The 24,345-nt window shown below is 47.3% G+C and overlaps 1 protein-coding gene across 1 annotated transcript; it reads right to left on the bottom strand.

Moving 5' to 3' along the window:
- Positions 1 to 890: 890 nt before the first annotated feature.
- Positions 891 to 23,453, bottom strand: SLC5A9 (solute carrier family 5 member 9). The gene is made up of 14 exons (XM_059478130.1): positions 23,307 to 23,453; positions 22,556 to 22,627; positions 20,742 to 20,846; positions 17,621 to 17,785; positions 14,903 to 15,008; positions 14,224 to 14,304; positions 13,270 to 13,475; positions 12,332 to 12,467; positions 11,364 to 11,471; positions 11,044 to 11,194; positions 9,834 to 10,002; positions 9,114 to 9,329; positions 3,298 to 3,430; positions 891 to 1,099 (listed from the first exon to the last, which is right to left on the bottom strand). Exons 1-14 carry the CDS (start codon positions 23,436 to 23,438, stop codon positions 891 to 893), a joined length of 1,989 nt encoding a protein of 662 aa, XP_059334113.1. The 5' UTR covers positions 23,439 to 23,453.
- Between the last annotated feature and the right edge of the window lie 892 nt (positions 23,454 to 24,345).

The following is a 24,345-nucleotide window of genomic DNA, read 5'->3' as shown; positions in this document are numbered from 1 at the left end:
CTTACCATCCACCCTGCTGAAATGCCTGTGGTTTGATTCCTTTCCTTTGTAATAAACTGTGCCCACCACAGCGTATATTCTTTTAAATAACATTTTAAAATATTTTCTGGTAAATTAAAGTGATGACATGTTTGTAGGGCTCATTGTTAATTTCATTTCCTTTGGCTCAGCCAGCCAGATAAAATGCAATGTTATTAATCTTTGTTTAAAAGAAGATCCTTTGCCGAACAGGAATAAATGATCTTGATAGATTTGTCAGGAAAATGAATGATAATCATTTGCAGACAGACACAAGCCTAGTATGGAAGATTAATAAGAAAATATGTATTGGCATCATTAATAACATCTGCTGCCAATGCACTTGGATATTGGTTACAGCCTGAGAGCAATGTGTTCTTGTTAGGACACCACAACTCATCCCCTGCTGCCACAACCAGCCTGCACAGAGCTCCTGTTCAGCTGGACTTCCATTTTTTGATTGATTTGGTTTTAATTTTTTTTTTTTTTTTTTGCTAATTACATTGTTTTCCTAGAAAACACAAGCAAAGGTCAAGATGTTTTGAGACAACTTTGCTTTATTTCAATCAAACCTCTCAGACTTCCCCTCCTCAATTATTCTTTTCCCTTTTGTTTCACTTCAGTGCTTCAAAGTAGTAGTGAATTCAAATAAACTTACCCATGAAATGTGCTCCTGACTTGTCCCACATGCTATCCCACACATCCCCTGCATCCCAGATGTGACCACTGCTGAGTTTTGGTCACCCCTCATGGAGAAGCTGAGCCCCACAGTCATTCCCAGCAAGTGGTGCCTCCAGGGAAGGGCTGTGCTGCTCTGTCACCTGATGCTCCCAGGTGAGAGCAACCAAAGCCACCACAGTCCTGACACCAGCTCAGCCAAAATATGCCCAGAGGAAGATGTTGGTGGCCATCAGGAGAATGGCACTGATGTTACACACGATCTTCCACTGGGGCTTCTCCTCGATGCTGGTGAGCCTGTGCTCCAGGGCTGCTCTCTCCTCCGGGGACAGCGTGGGCGTGGGGTTGGTGGGCAGACCACAGAACCACATGTACACCACCTTCCACCAGGGACGTTTGGCTGCTGCAAGAGAGAGACAAAACCTGGCTGTTGGAATCTGCTGGGACTCTTCCCTCCCTTCTCCCAGTTTTTGGAGGTGCACTGGCCAGACTGGAGTGGGGCTTGAGAGGGACCTTGCATGGGAGATGCAAGGTGATGGAAAGAAGGGAAAAGGAAATGGGAAAAGGGGAAAAGGAAAAAAGGTAAAAAAGGAAAACGAGGAAAAAACGAAGAAGGAGAAGGAGAAGGAGAAGGAAAAGGAAAAGGAAAAGGAAAAGGAAAAGGAAAAGGAAAAGGAAAAGGAAAAGGAAAAGGAAAAGGAAAAGGAAAAGGAAAAGGAAAAGGAAAAAAGGGGGAAAAGGAAAAAAAGGAAAAAGAGGAGAAGGAAAGGGAAAAGGAAAAAAGAAAAGAAAAAATAAAAGGGAAAAAGAAAAAAAGGGGGAAAAGGAAAAAAAGGGGAAAAAGAAAAAAAAAGGAGAAGGAAAAGGAAAAAAGAAAAAAGGAAAAGGAAAAGGAAAAGGAAAAGGAAAAGGAAAAGGAAAAGGAAAAGGAAAAGGAAAAGGAAAAGGAAAAGGAAAAGGAAAAGGAAAAAGGAAAGGAAAAGGAAAAGGAAAAAGGAAAGGAAAAGGAAAATAGGGGAAAAAAGAAAAAAGGGGAAAAAGGAAAAAAGGAAAAAAGGAGAAGGAAAAAAGAAAAGAAAAAAGGAAAAGGAAAAGGAAAAAAAGAAAAAATGGGGAAAAAGGGGAAGGAGAAGGAAAAGGAAAAAAGAAAAAAAGGAAAAGGGAAAAGGAAAAGGAAAAAAAGGGGGAAAAGGAAAAAAGGAAAAAAGGAAAACAAGGAAAACAAGGAAAACAAGGAAAAGGAAAAAAGGGGAAAAAGAAAAAAAGGAAAAGGAAAAGGAAAAGGAAAAGGAAAAGGAAAAGGAAAAGGAAAAGGAAAAGGAAAAGGAAAAGGAAAAGGAAAAGGAAAAGGAAAAGGAAAAGGAAAAAGGAAAATTTCTCCCTAGACCATGTACAGCACAGCCTGATTGCAGTGAGTTGATTGCACCACTCACTCATTAGTTAATTAACAAACCTCTTCCCCCTCCTCCCCACCCCAGATTCTGCTTTTAAAAATTCCTGACAGCATGATGGTCCATTTAGAGATATCCCAGCTTGTTTATTACACATGGCATGCCAGGTGAAGTGTGTGTTTTAATTGTCAGTCCTCTGTGTGTATTTCACTCGCTGTTCTTTCCAAATATAACCTTTTTTGAAATACAGGATGTTATAGGGCCTTGAAAAAAGGTGTTACCCAGGAAAAAAAAAACCTCATTAAACTGTCAACTGCTGTGTTTCACATTTCCTTCTTCTTCTCTGCTAATTACCAAAATACCAAGGTATTTGTTTATAAAAACCTGAGCTAGTAAAGTGAACTAGGAATTGATAAGAAATAAGAAGTAATGCTGAATAACTGCATTCAACTTAAACCCAAATTTACTCTATTGGGGAAGAAAAAAACAAGGGATTTGTTTAGATGTTCACTTTTGTTTAGCTTGGCTGTGATTGGTTCCAGTGTCCTTGACTGACCAGCAAATGGAAGAAGTGAGGAAATCTTGTTTGTGTCTTTATTCTGAGGTTCCTGCTCTGTCACCTTCAAAAGTTAAGCTCAAAATTAGAAAGCCGCATTTTTAATAGATTTGCAAAACAAAACTCTGTCCACTCTGAAAATAACTAGCCTATGCAGCATCTCCTGCTACTGTTCTGTCCCCTGACAACTCTTTAATTTCACTTTGCTCTGCTTTCCTTCCTATTAAATACCTCTGGTAGGACACAGAGCTGTTTAATGTCTGAGTTTTAACCATGGCTTGCATCCTAAGGGAAGACGCAAAGATCCTGTTGGCATCATGGAAATGAGCAAAGTGAGGCCTGTGGGTTCATTCTAGGGCATCCACAAAGTGCCCCTGTCTGCTCCCAGGGTCTCCTGATCCCTCAGACTGTGCTGCTATTTTGGTGCTCTTTTTTTCAGGGATCTCAGCTCTTCTGAGCCATTCAGAGGGATGTGACATCGAGGTGTGTTGGGAGGACCAAGAGCCACAACACCTTCATTTGTCACATCCTTAAAACTGCAAATGCAAGCCCCAGCTCCAGAGAATGGACCAGGAGGAACTTGGGGATATTTGTGGGATCCTGGCTGTGCACTCCCAGGCACCTGAGTGTGTCTGTGCACAGACAGAGCCCTACCTGCCTCCTCTGAGGATGCAGTTTCCACCAGGTCCTCCGCATTCTGTTCTGGGTCAGGCTGTGCTGCTTCACTCTTTTCTGGGATTATGGCAGGTGCTTTTTTGTGCTTGGTCCACCACATGAGGCCATCCAGCTGCAAAGGGGAACAGAGAGAAAGTGCTCACTGCCTGTCTGTCCCAGTGTGGCCACCCAGACGTCTCCCTCCTTGGGGGACACAGGCCCAAGGTGGTGCTGGGGCCTCTTTGGGGTGATCTCCCACATTCCCTCCTTTCCTTCCCTGGGTAAGAAGGTTGGCATCATCCAGCTGGAGTTGAAAAGCTGAGAAAAAATGTGAAATAATCTCGTTTCTCTCCTTCCATTTTTTAGAAGAACTTGTTCCATCCCTGTCTCTGAGGATTAACCCTTATCAGACATTGGAGAAGCAGGTTCCTATTTGCAAGGCCCATGTGATTGGTGTGAAGCAATGATGGTCTGCATCCAGAATGGCAGCCCTCCAACAGGGAAGGGGAATAAAGTCAAATAAATAAAAATAAATCAAAAAAGAAGCCAAGACACCCTCTCTGGATACAGTCAGTCCCAGGCAGCTGTTGTGCCCTCAGAAGATTTTTTAAAAATTCCAGATTTCTCTGATGGGCCAATACAGAAAGCCACAGAGGATGATCAGTCTGCTTTACAAATCCCCAAGTTCTGAATCTCTTATCCCAGAGCAAGCCTGGAAATCTCCCTGGAACACAGGGAGTGCTCAGGAGACATCGAACTTGCAAACCTCAGTGGCCCTTTGGCAGCTCTGGGGGTGTCCCACAGCCCAGGGCTCAGAGATTTGGGGTTAAGCCAGGCCTGATGCTGAGCTGGGCATGCCCAGGATCTCTGTGGCTCCTCTGACCCCTGTCCTGGGCAGGCCAGCAGCAGGGACAGGCCCATCCACCCCTCCCAAAGGCAGAGGGGCACAGGGGGACAGGGCAGAGCTGCAGTGGTGGCAGCAGGGCAGGCACAGCCACACACAGGCCCCAGGAGCAGCTGCCCCCCTGCTCAGCCTGTGCATGGAAATGAACCTCCCCAATGGGTCACTTACAAGGTAACGTGAGCTCAATGTCTGAATTTTGCACACACCAAGCCAGGCAGGAGCTTCCAGCTGACACAGAATGTTGCATAATTTCCAGAAGATTTATAGCTTTATTTAAATCATTTTCAACCAAGATGAGCATTGGGCAGGGCTAATCTTTCTTGTCATGAAGTGCTAAATTGCTTTGATTTGATGATCCTCATCTTTCTCAGGGATGCTTTTTTTTTTTTTTTTTTTTTAATCATTTAGGAAATGTCACAGGAACATAGTAAAGTTTTAGGGTTCTAAAGGATTTCCAAAACTTTTTTTCCTTTTCTCTCCTTTTCTCATGTGTCACTGAACCACTGTCTCTCCACATTGCAGCAAAATCTTCAAGGGCTGGGGTGAAGGGCTGGGGTATACCTGGGGCTTGGACTTTACCAGAGGGATGCAATTCCCAATGGAAAGCAGCACAGACACAGGAAACCTCATGGCATCACCCCACTGACCCACCCAGGAGCTAGTGCCTCTGCCATGGCCAGTAAAACAAACTACCACCCCAGAGAGCTCCTGGTGACACCACAGCACCCTGCAACTGCGAGCTGGGGTGGGTTTCATCATTCCATCCCCCTGAATGCACTCCTCAGATCCCCTCTCTGCTCTTTGCCACTGCTGTGGGGCACAGCAGCAGCTCTGTGGGGCCATGGAGGCCTCCATGGGGCTCCCAAGGGATGGGGAGGGGAGGCAGGTGCTGGCAGTGCCTGGAGAAAGCAGGAAAATGCTTCACTCTGAATTACCTACAGGGAGCTGTGTCAGCTGGGACCTTGGAAATGCTGCCTGAGCCCACCCTGTCCAAGGGCAGGGGAGCAGGAGGGAGCCTTGTGCTGGGTGCTGGGGAGCCCTGTGGCTCTGCCCCCATCTGCAGAGCCACCCTGGGCACTGCTGGGGGAGCCCTGTGCCCTCCCTTGGTTTGCTCCTGTCAGCACCTATAGAGTTTTTGGCTCTCAGTGCCACCAAGGGATGCTGGCGAGCTCCATCTGCAGCACCCACAGAGCTCTCAGTGCCACCAAGGGATGCTGGGGAGCTCCAGCTGCAGCACCTCAGGGCTCTCAGAGCTCTCAGGGCTCTCAGTGCCACCAAGTGATGCTGGGGAGCTCCAGCTGCAGCACCTCAGGGCTCTCAGAGCTCTCAGGGCTCTCAGTGCCACCAAGTGATGCTGGGGAGCTCCAGCTGCAGCACCTCAGGGCTCTCAGAGCTCTCAGGGCTCTCAGTGCCACCAAGTGATGCTGGGGAGCTCCAGCTGCAGCACCTCAGGGCTCTCAGAGCTCTCAGGGCTCTCAGTGCCACCAAGTGATGCTGGGGAGCTCCAGCTGCAGCACCTCAGGGCTCTCAGGGCGGGCTCAGACCAGCCCAGGGGCCTTGGTGCTCCTCCTTGGGGCTCCCCCTAAGCTGTGCACCAAGAGGAGCCACTGGAGCCATGCCTCAGGACACAGGGAGAGCATCCCAATCCCAGAGCATGTGGAATTGCCAATCCCTCAGCCTGTCTGGGTGAGCCCTGAGCCCTGGGGAGCTGGTGCAGCTCTCACTCAGTGCTTTGTGGGCTGCTCCCCTCCCTTTTCTCCCTCACAGTCTCCTTGGGCAAGGGAGTTTGCAAGAACTCAGCAAAGTTTTCCTTTTGTTGTTTGTAAACTAGAATAAATCCTTCTGTTCCAAAATGCCATCTGGCACCTGACAGTTGTGTTTCAGCTTCACAGTCTCAAATTTAATTGTAAGCTCTTTTGCAGGGTTTTCAAGGACGGCGTGACACAATATGGACTACCTACAATGAAGACATATGAACTCTGGAGCATACCAAACAAATTCCTTGCATACTTGTTTTCCAGCACAGCATCAATCACCACAGGGATGGGAGAGTGTCCAAAACAGCAGGAGAAAATGCTACAGCTTGCAGTTCTCAGATTGTAATTCATTTAAAGCCAGGAACATTAGCTGTACCACTCTAACATCAGATACAAATCTCTTTTCTCCTTTTGCCCATTTACTACCTCAAAAGCATTGAGATTCAATATTTAAAGTTGTCCAGTGTAGATCCTCAGCTGGTGCAAAGTGACATAACTGTGCTCAACAGCTGTTCCTGGTCTTTGAAGGCAATGGAGCTGTGGTGATTTACATCTGCTGAGGTATGATCTATCACTGTATTTCCTCAGCTTTGTCTTTGCTGCCTTGTTTTTCTACTCTTTTTGACAAAACAAATGACACAATTCCTGGCTCTTGTACCATGCCTTTCATCATCCCATCCCCGAGCACTGCAGTTAAGGATGAGCAGAACCAGCCCCATGTGAGCCTTAGGAAGAAACACCCGAGGCTCAGGAAGGGAATTGATGGACCAGGAAGCTCCAGAGGTCCTTGTGCAGGACAGCCAGCACAGCATCCCCTCCCAGCACTGCCACAGGGACACTCAGGCTCTTCACCACAGCTTTGCACATTGCCAAGTCAATAATGACCAAACACAAAGGCCAGGTGCCAATTTCTACCCAGACAGTCAGAGCTGGCACATCCACCCTGATCTCCACCTCCTGCCCTTCCTTCTCCAAACACTTCTGTCCCTGATCCAGCACAGCACAGCCACAGACTCTGGAGATGAGGGGGCAAACCATGAGAAACCATGTCACCAGCACTGATGGTCCAAACCCACACCTCTGTTCATGTCTAGGGCAAAACCTGGCGTGAATCTGACCCAGGAAAATGAAAAATTTTGGTCTCAGTGCTGCCCACTCAGATCCCTGCCAGACAGGCAGAAACCCAGCAGTGTTGTCTCCTACTTGAGTTAAACCCCATGCCTTCCTTTAGCTGTTCTCTGAGGAACCAGGGCAGGCCTTTCCTGTTGAAGTAGAAACTCAGTGGAATCAGACAAATAGAAATGGGGACATCTCTATTTTCTCCCATTCCTACTGAGCTGCGGAAAGAGGGATTGAGCTACTGCTTAGTGGCACAAATTTCCTGGCAGTCCATCCCATTTTCCTTGTGGTGGGAAGACACTGAGGGGCAGGGGGCACATGGGATGGCCATCACAAATACCAGATGATTGATCTGGGTCTCTGTGTCCAGCCTTTCACTGCCACAGCCTGTATAATTAATTTTATTCATTTTCTACAGCAGAATCTCTTACACAGGGGTCAAGCACTGAGCTCAGCACTATGTGGGGTCCATGGCATACCAAAAAGTTTTCCTGAGCATCTCTACTGAGATAATTTACCCCAAAAAGCCCAGCTGATGTTAGTTCCTGGCCAGTGCTGCCCTTCAGCAAGCTCTCCTCCCTCCCTGGCCACGTCTCATCCTTTGCTCCTCTGGGATAACTGCACACAGCTGCTTCAGACAGAATCCTGCCCTCCCTGACCATCCCCCTGGCTCTTTGAAGGATGTGTTAAATAAGGTCACTTACATCCAGCACCTATAAACTCACATATTTCAGTAGAAATACCACTGAAAATCTCCCCTGGGGAATCTAAGATTGTACCTTCTCTTTCTCTAATTCTTTTATAGTGGGGTCCATGCTGAACTGCCCCTCCTAGAAGATTTTTGAAATGTTTCCATACCCCTGAGGTCAGACTAAAAAGCCTGGAGGTGCTGGGGCCAGTTTCTCCATCTCCTGAACTGCTGGTTTGATGCTCCCTGTTCACCAGCGCTGTGTTAATGCATCTTATCTTGCTGTTGCTGTGGGCAGGGAGCTCTGCACATGTTTAGCTATCACAGGTCAGATGATAAGTGGGAACTCATTAAACCACAGTAATTAATTGCTGGCAACCATCTGGCCACCCCTGAGCAGTCATGAACAACGTAAGCAGCAGAACTAATGGTGCCTCCTTGCCAGTATTTCTCTCTCCCATGTGGATCCTCTGATAGCTAATAAAAGCTGGGAGTTTATCTCCAAGCAGACACAAAGCCAGCCTCTCTCCCCCCTCCTCTCCCCTATCTGAGCACCTGCTTTCATGTAATCTTCAGGAGCGGGGTCTCTCTGACACCTATAACATTCCATCAAACATCCATGGAGCTGGTTAATGCTTTACAAGTTATGAGGAAGCAACAGATTGATGCCATCACAGCATTTTCTCTCTCATGCAGTTAGGCAGGAAAAAATAGGTCTTTTTAATCTATCCAGTAACCTTTGCTGAGAGGTAGGTGGTGGATTTGTTATATTGGCAGCTGCTTTAAAACTTGGGACTGGGAAGAGTTGCTTGAAGGTTTTATAATATAAAACCTCCCAACTCTGCACCATTTTAATGTGCTAAGTAAAAGAAAGTTGTGCTTCCCTCAAAGTTATTAAATTTAATTGAGATCACATTGGGACAAAATGTTATTTTCCTAAATGCCCATGTTGCAAAAGATATTAATCTTGTTTGCCTGCAAGATTGATGCTGGCTCTGCTGAAGCAGGCTAGATGCTACAATTAGATATATTTAATTCCTCCTCAGCAGCGCTCTGTAATGTGATTTCATCTCCTTCCCCTTCTTTTCTTTCTGTAGCAGTTATGATGGGCTGTGGTGTCTGCCCAACTCTGGGCACAGCATGGGAGCTCACACTCAATTTGAAGCACTCAGAGCTCAGCAGCATTAACACTCTGTGATCTGGGGAGCAGGGAGAGCTGAGCAGCAAGGGCTTCTTGGCAGCACATGCATTCCACACCATTTCCTGGCCCCTGCAGGAGCAGGGAAGGGCAGATCCCAGGGAATTTGGGTGTCCAAACAGGGGCTCTGGTGTCACTGCAGTCACTTACCTTTTCTTCAGGGATGGCTGGGGTGCAAAAGCTGACCAGGAGGATGACAATGGAGGTGAGGCCAAAGAGGATGAGGGCAAAGTAGAGGTAGTGCACGTCCTTGAGCACAGCTGGCCTCCTGTCCTCCTCCCCACAGGACGGGGCACTGTAACTGAACTCCAGGATCATCCGAATCACGCCAACAACAAAGCCAGCCATGAGGCCCCAGAAAGCACCCTGAGGAAAGGCAAGCACAGAGAAAAGGTCACTGCAAGTTACCTCTGGTTGTAGTTTTCCCTCTCCTCTCCCTCTTTCCCAAGAGTTTTTATGCCTGATGGAAATCCACACTGAGGTGCATCAAAGCAGAATTTTTTCTGGTAAAAACCCTCATTTTCTCTCATTGCCCTTGAGCATGGAGCACACAGAGCACAAACAATGCAAGAATCTCCTCCTAACAACACCCCTCCAATGAGCCTTTGACACATCATCCCTAAATGGCAGAACAACTTCCCTTTCATGCTTTCAAATGGGACTGCCAAAAAGTACCACTTGCAGTGACTTAGAAGCAAACCCACAGCCACCAGAGCCTGGGCTAAGATCCACTAATGCATGCCAGGAAAGGCTGTCCCATTGTCACCCGTGAGCTGGACAGCCTCAAAGGCTAAGTACTGAGGGAAGAGATATCTATTTATTTTATCAGATTAAACACACGCATCAATTGGTTGTTAGCACTTCACTTACAGGCTCATTAACCCTCTTGCAGAAGATAGCCAGGATGAAGAGGGCTGCAATTGGTGGGCTCAGAAAGCTGCCTATGGACTGAATGTAGTCAAAGAGCTTCCCACTGTTGGCTGACTGAACCATTGGGATCCAGAGAATGCTGATGACCACGAGGATGAGGGTGAAGACTCTGAAAGAGAAGGATAAAATTGAATTGAATCTGTAGATGAATTTGCAGCAAAACACACTCCCCGTTGCTCTTGGAATTTTCTAAGAAAAAATCCACAGATCGCTCTGGAGAATTTTTCCTTGTGTACACAGGAAAAGAGAAAATTGTTCTCCCAATGTGAGCCTGGTGTGACATGGTCTTCAATGACCTTGCTCTTGGACATGACAGAAAGAGGGAGTGGTGGCTTGTGGAAACAATCTTTCTGCCACCATTCCAAGCAGGTAATGTGCTCAGTCTCTTGCCTTTACCAAATTCCAACTCGTTTGCTACTTATTAAAATTGTGTTTGGGGTCTCGGGTGAATATTGAAACCTGCCTCTGCCTTTGCACTGTGTGGCCCAGAGGTTTGTCCAGAGTGCTGAGCAAGAGGGTCCTCTGCCCACTCTGCCATGGTGAAGTGTGAGTTTGCCTGCAGCCTTCAGCCATGCCTCAGCACAGTTTAGACCTTAATGCTCATCACTGGAGAGCAAAACCTCCACACTGAATGCAGCCTAAATTCCCCTGTCTGGAGGAGAACTTTATATGCCCCTGATGGAACCCAGCACCAAAGCTCATCTGCAAAGGACACTACAACTTATCACAGAGACAGAAAGCTAGGAAGCTCAGCTCTGCACTTGCCCCTGAAGAAAAAATAAAATTAAAAAAAAAAATGTAATTGCAACATATCACTCCTGTCTGATGCAAAAATAACATTTTTATAGACCTCTGGTGACAATGACTCGAGCACTTTTGGCTTTTCTAAAAGTTACGTTTAAAGCAGTTTTTATAATAAGTTTAGAGAGAAGAGAGGCAATTATCTGCTTAGCTCAGTGGAACACTCAGAGTTTCTCCTTGACCAGGCCTATCCAAGATGAAGCTGGAAATCACAACACTCTTTCCCACGCTGTCCTCCTGCTCTGTATTGCAGGCACCAGATTTTTCTCAGTGATTCCAGCCTGGAGGATGCAAAAGCTGCTCTCAGAACAGATGATGAGAGGAACGAGACATAAATAAATGCAAAGACCTGCCCACAATCATCAGCTCCTGCTCGGAGGCCTGCTTGCGGACCCGCTGCCAGATGTCCAGCACGAAGAGGGTGCTGCTGCTGTTGAAAACGGAGGTGAGGGAGCTCATCAGGGCTGCCATCATCACTGCAATCATCAAACCACGGAGCCCTGCGGGAGATAAACACAGAAGGGGATTCAGGGCTGGGCCTCCAAGCACTGTTTTTCCATCCTGCTGTCTGCTAAGATTTCCACATCCCTAGGATGGGTAAGGGCGGCCTGATCCCCCTGCCCTGTGCAGAGCCTGGCCCAAGCCCAGCCCCACAAGGGTGTTCCTCACCATCAGGCATGAGCTCAATGACCAGTTTGGGGTAGGCAATGTTGGAACAACCCACAGCAGCTCCACAGATCCTTTTGCAGACCTCTGGGTCCACGCAGGCCACTTCATCTGGGGAACACAGGGAAACAACAGGGAGTCAGTGCAAACCCCACCAAGCCATAGGTTGTTCAGATCAAGGCAACAAATCCTTCAATCCTTGTGCAGTTTCATATAAATTCAGAGGTGGAATACAGCTACAAAGAGTGGAGCTGGAAAATGCTTTATATCATATAATAGAGGTGAAACTTTGAGATGACATTTTGAAATTCTGTTCAGGATACAGCTGAATCTCTCCTGGGTGTTGCATAACTGTAATCCTTGATGATTTGTCACTTGTGGGAGCTGGACTGTTTCCATGAACCTGTCAGCTGGGTTCCCAGGGATGCTGGAGGCTCACTTACTCCTGTTTAGGAAATCTGGGAAATAGGCTCTTTCCTCTGGGAGTGATCCTTCTAACCAAGTTATTCTTCCTGGAAAGGGGAAGGCTCTGGGGAAACCAGCAATGAGAGCTCCTTGGGATATAAGGGAGGCTTGTTTAGCCTAATCCACCAGGACTTAAATGAGTTTGTGTGGGAGGTTGCTAAAACTCTCCAAGATACCAAATGGATGTAATCCATAGGATCTGAAGGACAACCTCAGTGCTCCATGAATTTAATTTCACTGACTCCCTCCAGATAGACAGATGAATGCAATGCCCACAGCATGGAGTTATGGCAAAGTATGGCTATTCTTGGTGATTTCTGCCACTGTGGGAGAACTGGAGGTGGAGGGAGGGCTTGGGAACACCATGGTGCAACAGGAATCTCTATGAACATGCCTGCAGGACAGCAGTTTCTGAGATGTAAAAGTGCTGTAAAAGGCAGACCCCGTATGGGATTAGTGGTCACAGCAGGATGGAGCCCCGTGTCAAGGAAGATGGGAAGGCTTACCTGGAAAAAGAGCTCTGCTGATCATTCCTGGCATGACCAGGAAAAACACGGGGAAGAGTTTCAGATATCCTGCAAACACCGATCCACCTTTGGCATGGGAGAGGTTCTTGGCAGAGAGAGACCTCTGGACCATCACCTGCAACCAGTGCAGAAAGGGAGCAGAGAATGAGAGAGCAGCACAGCATTCTCTCTGTCTCTCCTTCTCAGGGATGACTTTCAGCCCACAGGATCCCAGGGTGTTTTGCATGCCAAGGACAACTTTCCCACCTCACTGGCTGCAGCCTGCTGCCACCACTGAGCTCAGTCCACAGGCTGCAGGAGAGGGCAGCGTGGAAATTTCCTTTACAGGAATAATTTCACCCTTGACTGAAATGAAGCCACCTTGAGGGCTGGAGACAGCAGCTGTGTGGCAGCAAGAGACAGGGGATGAAGCAGGCTGTGGGTGTTTTGGTAAAAGCTCAGTGGTGGGGTTTCATAATTGTCCCGTCTGAAAGTACAGAAGCTCAGTGTCTCGAGAAACACACTCAGCTTTCCTTGTTTGTAGCTTGAAAAGGAACAGGGGACATGAGACATCTGGGAATATGAATGAAGGAATATTGTCTGGAGGTCTGCTCAAGGTCACAGCACAGCCAGCTCCAGATTCACATTTTTATATCCTTGTCATGATAACTGCATGAAGACTCCCAGTACTCACCAGCCCACAGTGGGATAAAGATGGATGAAAACAACCTGTTCTCACTGCACTAAGAAGTGCATAAAATTAGCAGCTTGCTGAGAAGGTGGAAGGAGTGAGACATTCTGGTCTAGACCAGTAAAAAAAGTAGCAACTCCTGCACACTGAGGCACAGTGATTTTTCAGCTTACAGATCCACAGACTGAGGAGTGGACTGAAAATAACACTGTGGTGGTTTGTCTGCCGAGGGAAAGGTTTTATTTACCTGGTCAGTGCACCAGCACCAAAGAGCCACCACTGTGAGGCCAAATACAAGGCCAGGCCAGGGAATGTCTCCTGTGATGGGATCCCTGAACAAATGAAAGGCATCTGCACGTGGGAGGTGACAGTCTGTGTTTGGGACCGTGATCTTTGGTATTGCTGCACTGTATTTCTCCTTAAGTCCTTCATACCAGCCGACTTTTTCAAATCCTGTAAAGAAAGTGGAGTGATTTAAGGGCTGTTGCATCATGCAAAGTTATTATCTAATCTGAGTCTCGTGATTACTTTTCTTTTATCTTCCTCTTATCTCCTTTACTTTTCATTCCACCCTTGCTTTTTGCAGTCAAAGTCTCTACAGAAGTCAGCTGGATTTTGCCCAGAGTCCTTGTGGTTTAAACAATACATTCTGGAAGAGGATCAATGCAGGAAAACCTCCATGATCCTAATCCCTGCAATGTCATCAGCATCTAGATTTTTCTTATACACCCTCTAAAAGCTAGAGCAGGAAAGTATAACATGAAAAAAAGATATACCTAGTTTAGATATTTCTGTTTGCCAAGAAGGCTTAAAACAAAGACTGATGGTGTCATTTCCTTGTTGCTCTTTATTTTTTTACAGCTCTCAGTTGCCCCCATATGAACTCCCAAAGTCAACAGTGGAAGTCAGCAGGGTTACTCTGAATTGACATGGGCCTAATGAGAGCTAAATTTGGCTCTGAGAATGTGATGTTCCAGAGTTCCTTGGCAGCTCCAGTGAGGTGAAGATATCCAGAGCCTCACCTCCATACAGTTAGTGCAAAGGATGAAGACAGTATGATGGCTTGGAGAATGAGACTTGTGCTGGCACCACTTCTGTCAGTGGTTCAAACTCATTTCTGCACCACACATGAAAGGGCAAGGCACCTGCTAAGGTCTAGTGGCCTTGGGACCACTAAAGTGTCACTGCAGGTTCCCCTTACCTATGAACATGAGGACCAAAGCTCCCAGCACCATGATCAGGGTCTGCAGCACGTCTGTGTAAATCACAGCAGTCAAACCCCCTGCCAGGAGAAGCAGAGACAGCAGTCAGTATGTCACCATGTACAGGGAAACAGGCACCTCACCTGGAAAAAAGCTTTCTTTAGCCCCAGCCCTGGGATTGCAGGACAGACCCACTGGGAGAAGCTGGCACTGAGCTGGTCCTCTGGAGCCCACAGCTGTCACAAGCCCTCCCATGAGGAACAGTGTGGAAGGTTTTCCATGTTCATGAGAGAACTCAGAGGCAGCTCAGCATCTTAACAGCTAAAGTTGGTAATTTTGCAGAAAGGGAACAAAATAGCAAATATGGGCAGTGGTAACTTCCTGCACAGAGAGAGCCCAGAGCCTTGTGCAGTGTTAGAAAATCCTCTAAAAACAGTGATGGTCCCCCTTTCCCATGGGGAGGAAACAGCGATGGTACCACTTTCCCATGGACCAAGAGGGAAGAGGGGAAGAGTCAAAGGTCTCCAACAGCTGGGAGTGACCAGGCAGGTACTACCAGCAACTGGGGCAATCTCCCCCTCAGCCCAGAACCTGAACACTCTTTCCCCTCTGCAGGAAATGGGAAACTTATATCCTAGGTTCCAGTTTATAATGTGTCCTTTAAAACCAGCTATTTACCAGCTATGGTGTAGACAGCAGTCACTGCTAGCAGGACCACAGTAGACAAGTAGAGGTTCCATCCCAAAGCAGTTTGGATGAACAATGCTCCAGCAAAAATGTCTGTCTGGAATAAAAAAACCAAGGGCAGTCTGGCGTTAGCAGTGCTTCGTGCAAGGGAAATCTAATAAAGCAGCCTGCAGCCCTCTGCGGCTGGAAGCACTGACAGGGGAGGACACCATCAAGGTGAGCTGGAAGGGGAGGAGAGGAGCTGTTGGGACTCTTGGCTCTGAACCTTGTTTTACTCTGAGGAAAAACTTTCCTCCAGGTCAGAGTTTTCAGGATTTGGGAGAGCAGCAGGGTGAAAATGAAGGTGCTACGCCAAGGGACTAAAAAGAAATCAGAATAAAGATCATCTTGAGCATAGAATCAGTGAAAATGAAGGTGCTATGCCAAGGGACTAAAAAGAAATCAGAATAAAGATCATCTTGAGCATAGAATCCTGGCCTGCACAGAGGACTGGTGTAAGCTGTCACTTCTTTTGGTGACTGAGAACACATCCCTGGATATCAGAGCCCATGTATCCACAGGCAGACACAGGAGGGAAGGAGGGGGAGATAGCAGAGACCTTATTCTTCCCAGGGCCGCCTCTGGGTGGCCTCATAGTCCACAGACACTCCCTCTTGAAAGACTCCTAAAGAGTCACTGATACCTTGTATTGTATTGTATTGGTTTATCTGAGAAGGTCAACAGGTGGTTTTTCTGTTCATGCAGTTCAGCACATTAGAGTGATTCCAGAAAAACAGGTTATACCTGCTAAGGACCTCACTAGAAATACAGAAATTCCCATCAGTTGTGTTTTGTTTGGATCTTCTGGCAGAGTGACACCAGAAACCGGATAAAACCTGGAATTACACAGATAACATCATTCCAAATTGCAGGAGGTGATATGGGAGATGTTTATGTTGGGAAAGCAAGGTAGGAGGACACCTGTGAGTCTGGTATGGGGTGAGATACAGGTGAAGACCTTTGCCAGGGGATACAGAAGGGATGGGGCAAGAATTCCATTTGCTGTATCTGAAATGAGCACCTTAAAAGCAAAGAGCCCTGACCTCTGTGGGCCTGAGACATGACAGGCACAGCCAGCACTCCACAGGAATCCCTGCCCCTTCTGGGGTTTGGCTTCCCAGCAGGAAACACAACCACCTCTGTAGCCATGCAGGATAAGCCCTCTGACAACAATTATTGAGATCTCTGTTTTCTTTGCAAGCCAAGAAGACTCTGCAGTACCCTGGTTGTTGACCTACGCTTGGGCAGAAAGCACAGGGAGAAAAATCCTTCTTGTAACCAAGTGCCTGCTGTCCAGCCAGCCGCTAAATGAGCTCTCCACAAACAATAGCTGTGCTTAATAGAAAGCACCTGTCATGGCCATAAAGTGCCCCAGCCACATCCGTCAGTCACGCGTGAATTGGCTGCACAGAGGAGAAACCACTGGGATGAAACAGCGCTGATGGGGGCCAGGGTCCTGCTCTGAAAAGCACTGGCAAATGCTGCTCTGCTGAAGGTCACTCTGAAAGACAGCTCTGTTTCATACCTTGTCTCTGTGGCTGTGCTCACTCTGGGCTGCTGCAGGAGAGAGTTGCTATTTATCCCTCACAGTTAAAGAGGATTTAAGTGCCGTTTTGCAGGACCTTGCTCACTCTGTCACCCAGGGCTGTGCTTCAGTCCCACAGAGCAAAGCTGGAGGCACTGGTGGCAGCAGTGGGTGACATGACCAAGAGCTGCCCATTAGAGGGGGAATTCTATCTCACAGTCTCAGCCTGGAGCTCCTCTCAATGCCCCTCCCAGGAGCAGAGACATAATGAGCCTGGGAGAAGGACCTTGAAGCCACATGAGTGTTTTATTTCCAGTCAGTGTCTCCCAAGGCAATTTGACATCTGAATATTTCAGAAGGGTCTAGTGAAAACTGGCTTGTACTGACCTTGGGATAATCAGCTGGAGACAAAAGGACTGACATCTTCAGTCCCTATAATGGACTCTCAGACACACTCCTCTCCCTCCAAGGGCACAGGTAGTTCTTAGTAAATATCTGAGCATAAGTTCTGTTTCTTTGTGAATGGCATTTAAAAGGGGGAAATACACAATATACCCAGTGCACTGGGATTTGGTTATCAGCAAGGTACAATGCTACAAGCAATTCAGAAAAGATGCTGCATTTTGTCTTAAGCCAGACCCTACCTCCCTTTCACTGTACCCTTTTTGTGCAACACAAGTGAGAAAGAGAGAGGAACAACCATAAAATACCTGATGCTGAAAACTCAACTACAAGAACAACAGCAGGTTTATGATAATTTAAGAGGATTTCATCTCTACAAGATGCAGCCAGCCAGATTTTCACATGGGGTAATGCAGCCCTTTCTCTATCTCTGAAGCCTAAGGTTTGATGTGATAGAAGAGGAAAAGCAGGCAGACAGCCCACGGTACTTACACTGTTTAGTAATTAGTTGCACATCCCTGTAAAGTTCTCACTGTGCATTGCTGTTTAATGAGGGCTCTGTCTCTCTCTCAGGAAAGGTCTCCATGATCAATAGAGAGGCAAGAGCAGCACACTAACACACGGCAGCTGCTCCTGGGAGCAGGGCTGGTCCTTTCAAGGAGCTCTCTCTGAGCAGCCCTGCCCTGTACCAGGATGCCCTCTCCCTGCCCTAGACATGAGGAGGGGTTCAGATGGATACGTACGGATATCCTGGTGAATATGTAGAGAAGCAGGGACAGCACAGATGTGTAGATTTGCAGCCTCTGCCCTCCAAACCTCTTCTTCAGGTACTCAGGCAGGGTGACAACTCCTGCTGCAATGTAAACTGGCACGAAGATCCAGCCCAGAGCCAGCAGTGGCCAGATGGCCTGTGAAAGAGACAGAGAATAAAGGCACAGGACTCAACACATGGGAACAGCTTTTCCCCCTGTTCTGGCAGTAGCTGTCCTAAGAAATCAGAAAGGTACAGTGCCATGTGATGTGTTTGAGGGTCACCGTCACATTTTCTGAAAAATCCCTTCGCCAGGATTTCTTCTCCTGGGAAGCTGAGAAGCCTCAGGGAAAAATGAAAACAATCATTATCTGATTGCGTCTCCTGTGTTTTACTGCTTTGGAATGTGGTTTGGACGTTGTTTACCAACCACATTGGTTTCATGTGAATTGTTTTAACTTAATGACCAATCACTGTCAAGTTGTGGCAGACTCTGAGGAGAGAGTCATGAGTTTTTCATTATTATCTTCTAGCCTTCTGTATATATCCTTTATCTATTCTTTAGTATAATTTAGTATATCATATCATCATATCATATCATATCATATCATATCATATCATATCATATCATATCATATCATATCATAATAAATTAGCCTTCTAAGAACATGGAGTCAAATTCATCTTTCCTCCCCATGATGGGGGACCCCAAAAATACCACATTTGAGAAGCAGACTGAGTTGTTCTCCCTGCTCAGAAGATAAGCCAGCAGCTGGAGGAATTATTACAATTCAGCTAAAAGCTTTTGAAGATCCCCGCCTTAGGCCTGTATTTCTCTCTGTCACGCGTGTCTCTTCCATCCCCTGGTATTTTGAGCAAGGTGGTGTATTCTGTTGCTCTGGTTCTCTGAAAGGTGGTGGTGTATCTGGTGGCCTTTAAAACCACTGATGCTGTGGCAGTGAAGAGTTAAGTGATTCAGAGCAGGATGGGAGCATCTGTTTGTTGCTCGATTAGCAAGTGATGAGGCTGAGGCAACAGACTGTCCCTGCGGAGCATAAAAATAAGCAACAGCAAGATTCTGCTGGGATGTTCTCCTTGCAGGCTGGTGCAGATGTGCTTCTGTCACTGGTAGATAAAGAGCCACTTTAGTTGCTTTGCCACAGGTGAAGTCTTTTGGAACATGTAAAGGCATTCCTCATGTATTCCTTCTCCATTTTCCAGCAAAAGCCCGAACAGGAGAACTTAAAGGTCAATGAAAGCCATTGGATCATCAAACCCCACCTCCTGATGGTCTCCAGCCATTTTCTTTCATCCTTACATTTATCTTGATCAGTTATTTAATTTCTCAGAAAAAAACCCTGATCCCTGAAATAAACAGGGCCAGGAGACTTCTTCTCCTTTTTAATGCCTTTTTTGAAAGTGATCAGCTCAGGATTGGGCGGCTCGGCGGGGCTGCAGTCCCCATCGTGTCTCCCAGGGCGACTCAGAGGAGGAGGATATGCGCAGCTCTGTCCACCAGGGCCAGAGCTGGGGGATCCAGTCCTCATGGGAGCCTTTAGGGCATGGTGATCCCTTCTAGTTGTTCCTGCTTCAGTCTGGCTCTCGCTTCCTGCCAGACCTGGCCCGGGAGCTCTCGAAGACAGGGTGAGGAACAATGAAGCTTTCCAGCATCTCTGCAGGCCTAGTGCTCCGCTCTTCACATCCAGACATCACTCCAGTCTCTCAACTCTTATTTGGCTCGTTGTTTTTGGGGTTTTTTCCATGGGTTTGGAGTCGGGGGTCCCATAAAGAATGCTGGTCTTGGAGTCACTTTGCATAAGCCCTCCCCTCTAGGTCTCTTCTCCTCACTGTTTGGGAAGGTCCCCACCCTTCACTGTCTCAGAGAAGGGCCATTACCTCGCCCCAGCCAGGGCTTTTACTAATACAAAAACAACCATTAACGACAGCGACCCGTAATTACCATAACACAGGCAGCAGCCCAGCAGTAGTAGTAACTTTTTTTCTCACAGAAAAAAATCAACTGAATTTTTGTTTATAACAATCCCTGTGAGCAAAGATTGTGACTGATTGGGAGCAGCCATGGCTCCTGCAGTGGCAGAGACTGGCTGTGGTGAAAGATGCTCCTATGATCCCTCCAGCTGAATTATCTCCCATGGCACAGGGAGAGAGTAATGGCATGTGTAAGTTCTCTTCCAAATCTGAAATAAATTAATCTGAACTCATGAAGTTAGATTTGCCCTGAAACACAATCTTGTCTTCATGAGCCTCTAAAGTGACTTGAATAGATTTCCTTTGAGAACAACAATATTATGTCCTACATGCACCAAGCTGAATACAGTCTCTGTTTTCTTCACAAAGGATTTAAGGGTGACTTTAATGGTCCAGATAAAAACATTGCAGTGAATACATACCCCAGGAGAGAGCTTTTGGTGGGCCCTGCCTTGTGCTTGGCACTACTAACACTCTCTGCTGAGGTAGGCAAGAGATTCAGAGTTAGGTGAGTGATGCTTCTTGTGAGATGCTTCTAGCACTAATCTCACTCCTCATCAGCTGAGAAATTTCATTAGCACCACACACCAAGGGCCTGGTTTTCATGCTCTTGTGTGCTGTCAGTGGCAATTTTCCAGGCCACTTCAACAGGGCACAATGAGTCCTGCCTTCACATCCAGATGTTCACCCCAGATGTGCCACGTTTTGGCAACTGCCAGGTGAAGAGAGTGCTGCTGATTTTCATGGATTTACAGTGAATAGAGGAGCACATGCTGCATCTTTTTGATTTTTTTTCCAGCTCCTTGCACCCAGAATCCTGTGATTATCCAAATACCTTTCCAGCATCCATTATCTTTTATTTTAATCTTCACAAGTGCGGACTACAGCTTAAAAATAAGGCTGTGCACCACTGGGAAGGCCAAAGAGCTAATAATCCCAGTGAATTCCACTTAAAGTAAAATAAAGATCTCATGTTTACGAGGCTGTCGGAATGTCTGCCGGCTTCTCTCCTGAGAGTTGAACACTTGTTGCTGCTGATGCTGTTAAACACCTGATTTTGGAGGGAAACCCCCAGTCCCTGTGTGAACAGTGACATCTTATTTGGGAACAGAGCTCACACTCACGTTCCACTCGAAGCCCCCGACAGCGATGCCCCCGGCCGCCGCCGTGCCCGCCAGGCCGATGAAGGAACCGCTGCCCACGTCCGTCGACATCAGGGAGGCTCCAATCTGGAACACAGGGCACAGGGATGCAGCTGAGACACTCACCTGGAGGCACTTCTCTATCAACCTAAGCATTCCCCCCACCCATAAAGTCTCTTTCCCTGGGATCTCATCTCCTTGTGGTTAGGCAGCTGGGTGCTGACGCAGAGTTGGGTTTTCCTTCACCGCTCCTCACCTCACCTACATTTTTACATGGTAAAGCACACCCCTGCTCCCTTCCACTGCCCCCACTCCAGTGCAAAGCTTAATCTCAGAATCAGGGCTCACTTTGCCGGTGGTTCTGAGAAGCACACCCGCTACAGGGGCACAGCAGAGGGAAGGGAGCCTGGTGACACCACAGATGCCTCAGTGTCCATGGAACGTGGTGGATTTCTCCATTCCCTGGTTAGACAGCCAGTAAGGTGCCATCTCTGACCCTGCTGACCCTTGCTCTGCCTCCACAGGTAATGCACAGCTGAAACCTGTCACTCTGATAAAAACAATAATAAAATGCAGATAAGCCAGTCATGTAACTCAAGGTGAAGGCCACAAGGAGCTGAGCCTGCAGGAGAGCTGCAGAGGTGGAATCAGCTCTCACAAACAAATCTGAGAAGTGAACAGCATTAGAGGTTGTTCTAAACTTAAAAGAGTTCAGAAGAGCTGACATGTACCAAACACCCTCTTCAGCCACCTGTGGTTGGAGCCAAAAGCAGTGACAATGTTTTGGGATTTGTTTGGGAGATTTTTTTAATAGAAAAAAACCCCAGATATCTTGTTTAAAAGAACAAGATTGAGGAAAAAAAATCAACTTTAGTATCTTTTAATTTTCCCCCTCCTAATTAGAGAAAACCATCAAGCTAAGCTTTTGCATTAAATGTCACTTGGCTGAAGCAGAAGTTTAAAGAACATTTAAGAAATGACAGATTTTAGAGAGGTGTATGTGTCTCTGGTGGAAGAGGCTGAAAATCCAGCCTAGTGAATTTATGGGCAATGCACAGCCAAAGGAAAAAAAGAAAAAACCTGTTTTGGTTGGGAAGTGCATTCCGTTACCCACGACTCACTGGAGAGATATATGGTTCTAGAGTCTGGCATTGGCTGAGAAGAATCTTTATTCCTGTGGCATTTTTATTTCTTTCCAACTCTAAATTATCTTTATATGTACCTTTCACTCCCAAGAAAAGGCGCCTTCAATAGATTATTTTTTCCTTCACAGTGAAGATTTATACTTCAGTGGTTTGAAGTTTATATCCTGTACATCGTTAGTCAATAAACTCAACTCAGCTCTAAATAGCAAGAGCTCAAAGTCCTGGGATTAGGGATTATTTTTGATTTAGTGCTTAAATGCTCTTTACTAGATAACACATTCCTAGATTACCTAATGCTCTTTTGACTTGGGAGCACCAATGGAGAGTTCAAGCCAAGAAGTTTCCAACCCAGGTAGGCAGCCAGCATTCCCCAGCTTTCATCAGTGGGAACATTTTTATTGCTGACTTTAAGCAGAGAGACTGAGAGTTGGAAAACCCTGAAGGTGCTGAGCTACCCCTTAGGCCTGGCAGCTCCATGCTGCAGCCCACTGGCAAAGATGGGTGGGATGATTCCTTATGGATCCTTCACCTGTCCCCTTCATCTCAAGACTACAATCAGAATATGTAAAAGCGGGGTCCCCTCACCAGACCTGCTCTCACACCTGGAGTTGCTTTAAAGCCATGAGAAACAGAGGGAAGCATTTCACTCACAGGCCACCAAGACATGGATCTTCCAGCCAGAAAATATCCTCCAACAGTGCCCCGGCTCGCACGTACCGATGACTGGAAGCACAGGAAAAAGAACAGGAATAAGTGTTTTCCTCTATACACCCTCCTTGAGTCAGACCAAGCCAGGAGAATCCTAAGTGCCTGGCCTCAGCACCAGCTCCAGAATAGTTTTATGGATCTGTTAGGTATGCCAGGCTTCACACACTGCTTCTGCCCCTTTTTGTGCAGGCTTCTGACAGTTGTGCTGTGGAAAGAACCTGTTTAATGACTTCTCCCGGCATGTACCAACTGGGAAAGACAAAACAGTTCAGCCAAGCAGAACACAGTAGGTGTCTGTGACAGAGGCCTTCACCAAACAACATGAGCAAATCATTAGGAACAATCTTTCCAAAGTTTTTAAGGTCCCATTTTAGTCTTCTCCAGCACAACCTTGGCTTTTCTTTTGCCTCCTGCCTGTCCACACCCAGATGTGAGACTGCTCTGCAGCACAGGAGCTGAGCATCATTCTCAGAACAACCACCAGGGAGTGATCCCACAGTTGTCCCCACATGGGGTGGAAGTGAAGACCCACAGAGGGATTCCTGTCACCCCCAGATTTGCTCCATAGGCCCTGGGATAATTTGTGCAGAGGATGCCATTTGCAGACAAACCCCTTTGTGCCCAGGAGGAATGCAGGGAGCATCAAAGCCTCCCTGGCTCAGGCAGACCCAAAGCAGGCCCCTCAGGGACTCACCCATATCCCCACAGCGAGGATAAAGACGAAGTACAGAACCACCACGACGATGTCTGCCACTGAGAAGGCGGCTGCTGCCGTGCCCCCTGGCAGCCCAAGCAGCTCTGTGGTGCTTGTGCTGGGCTGGCTCATGGCTCTGAGCAAACTGATGGTTTGCTCCCTCTCGATGGACTTAAATGCACGTTGGCCTTCATCGTTTCCCTTGTAATAATTAACAGGGTCAAGAAGGTGTGAGTGGGGATCAGAGGCCAGGCAGATTGTGACTAACGTCTTTCAGCAGGAGCTTGGTCTCTGTGGCTCATCAGAGAGGGTCACCACACAGCTCTGTGGTGTGAGGCTTCCTGCCATTCCCCCTCGTGTCCATTTACCAGTGGTCCTTTCTCCTGCCCATTTACCCATTGGTGACACCCACTGGGATGTAGGAAATGGTTCTGCTTTGAGGTCTGCCTGGAGAAGGCTTGTGCCCCACAGCCAGCTCTAGAATAACTCTGCCAGCCCCAGTAGGACCCTTGTGTCCTAGAACATGGGCAGGAAGGAGGAGAGGGCTGGACCCTGTGACATAATCAAACTGTGAACCCAGGTCCCCAGCAGGGACATTTCTCATCCTGGTTTGCACCCTCCAGCATGAGCCCTCTGAACCACGGCACAAGGAGTGGGTCATACCAAACTTCTCCTCCTTTGCTGGGACAGCTTTGGGAGGATCATGAAAGGTTCCTACTGGAGCTGGCAGAGCCTTTCCAGAGTCTTCTCCAGGCAGACCCCAAAGCAGAACCATCTCCTACATCCCCCAGCCTCACCCTCTGTGGTCCCTCACCCCGTGACAAATCACATGGGACATTTTAAACTGAGGTGAGCTGTGCTTGATCTTGGTTTCAAGGGAGGCATCAAAAACTCTCTCTCACTTTGTTCTATTCCCCTCTCTCCCAGATTTTTCTTGCAAATGCAGGCTACCTACTTGCTCATTAATTGTACAGCTAACATGAAGCCCACATCCACCCCTGCTCCCTAGTCTGAGGCTCCCTGGGAGCAGAGCCTCCCT

Source organism: Ammospiza nelsoni, chromosome 9, assembly GCF_027579445.1.
Source record: "Ammospiza nelsoni isolate bAmmNel1 chromosome 9, bAmmNel1.pri, whole genome shotgun sequence".
Taxonomy (NCBI): domain Eukaryota; kingdom Metazoa; phylum Chordata; class Aves; order Passeriformes; family Passerellidae; genus Ammospiza; species Ammospiza nelsoni.
This window is presented reverse-complemented; position numbering and strand designations above follow the sequence as displayed.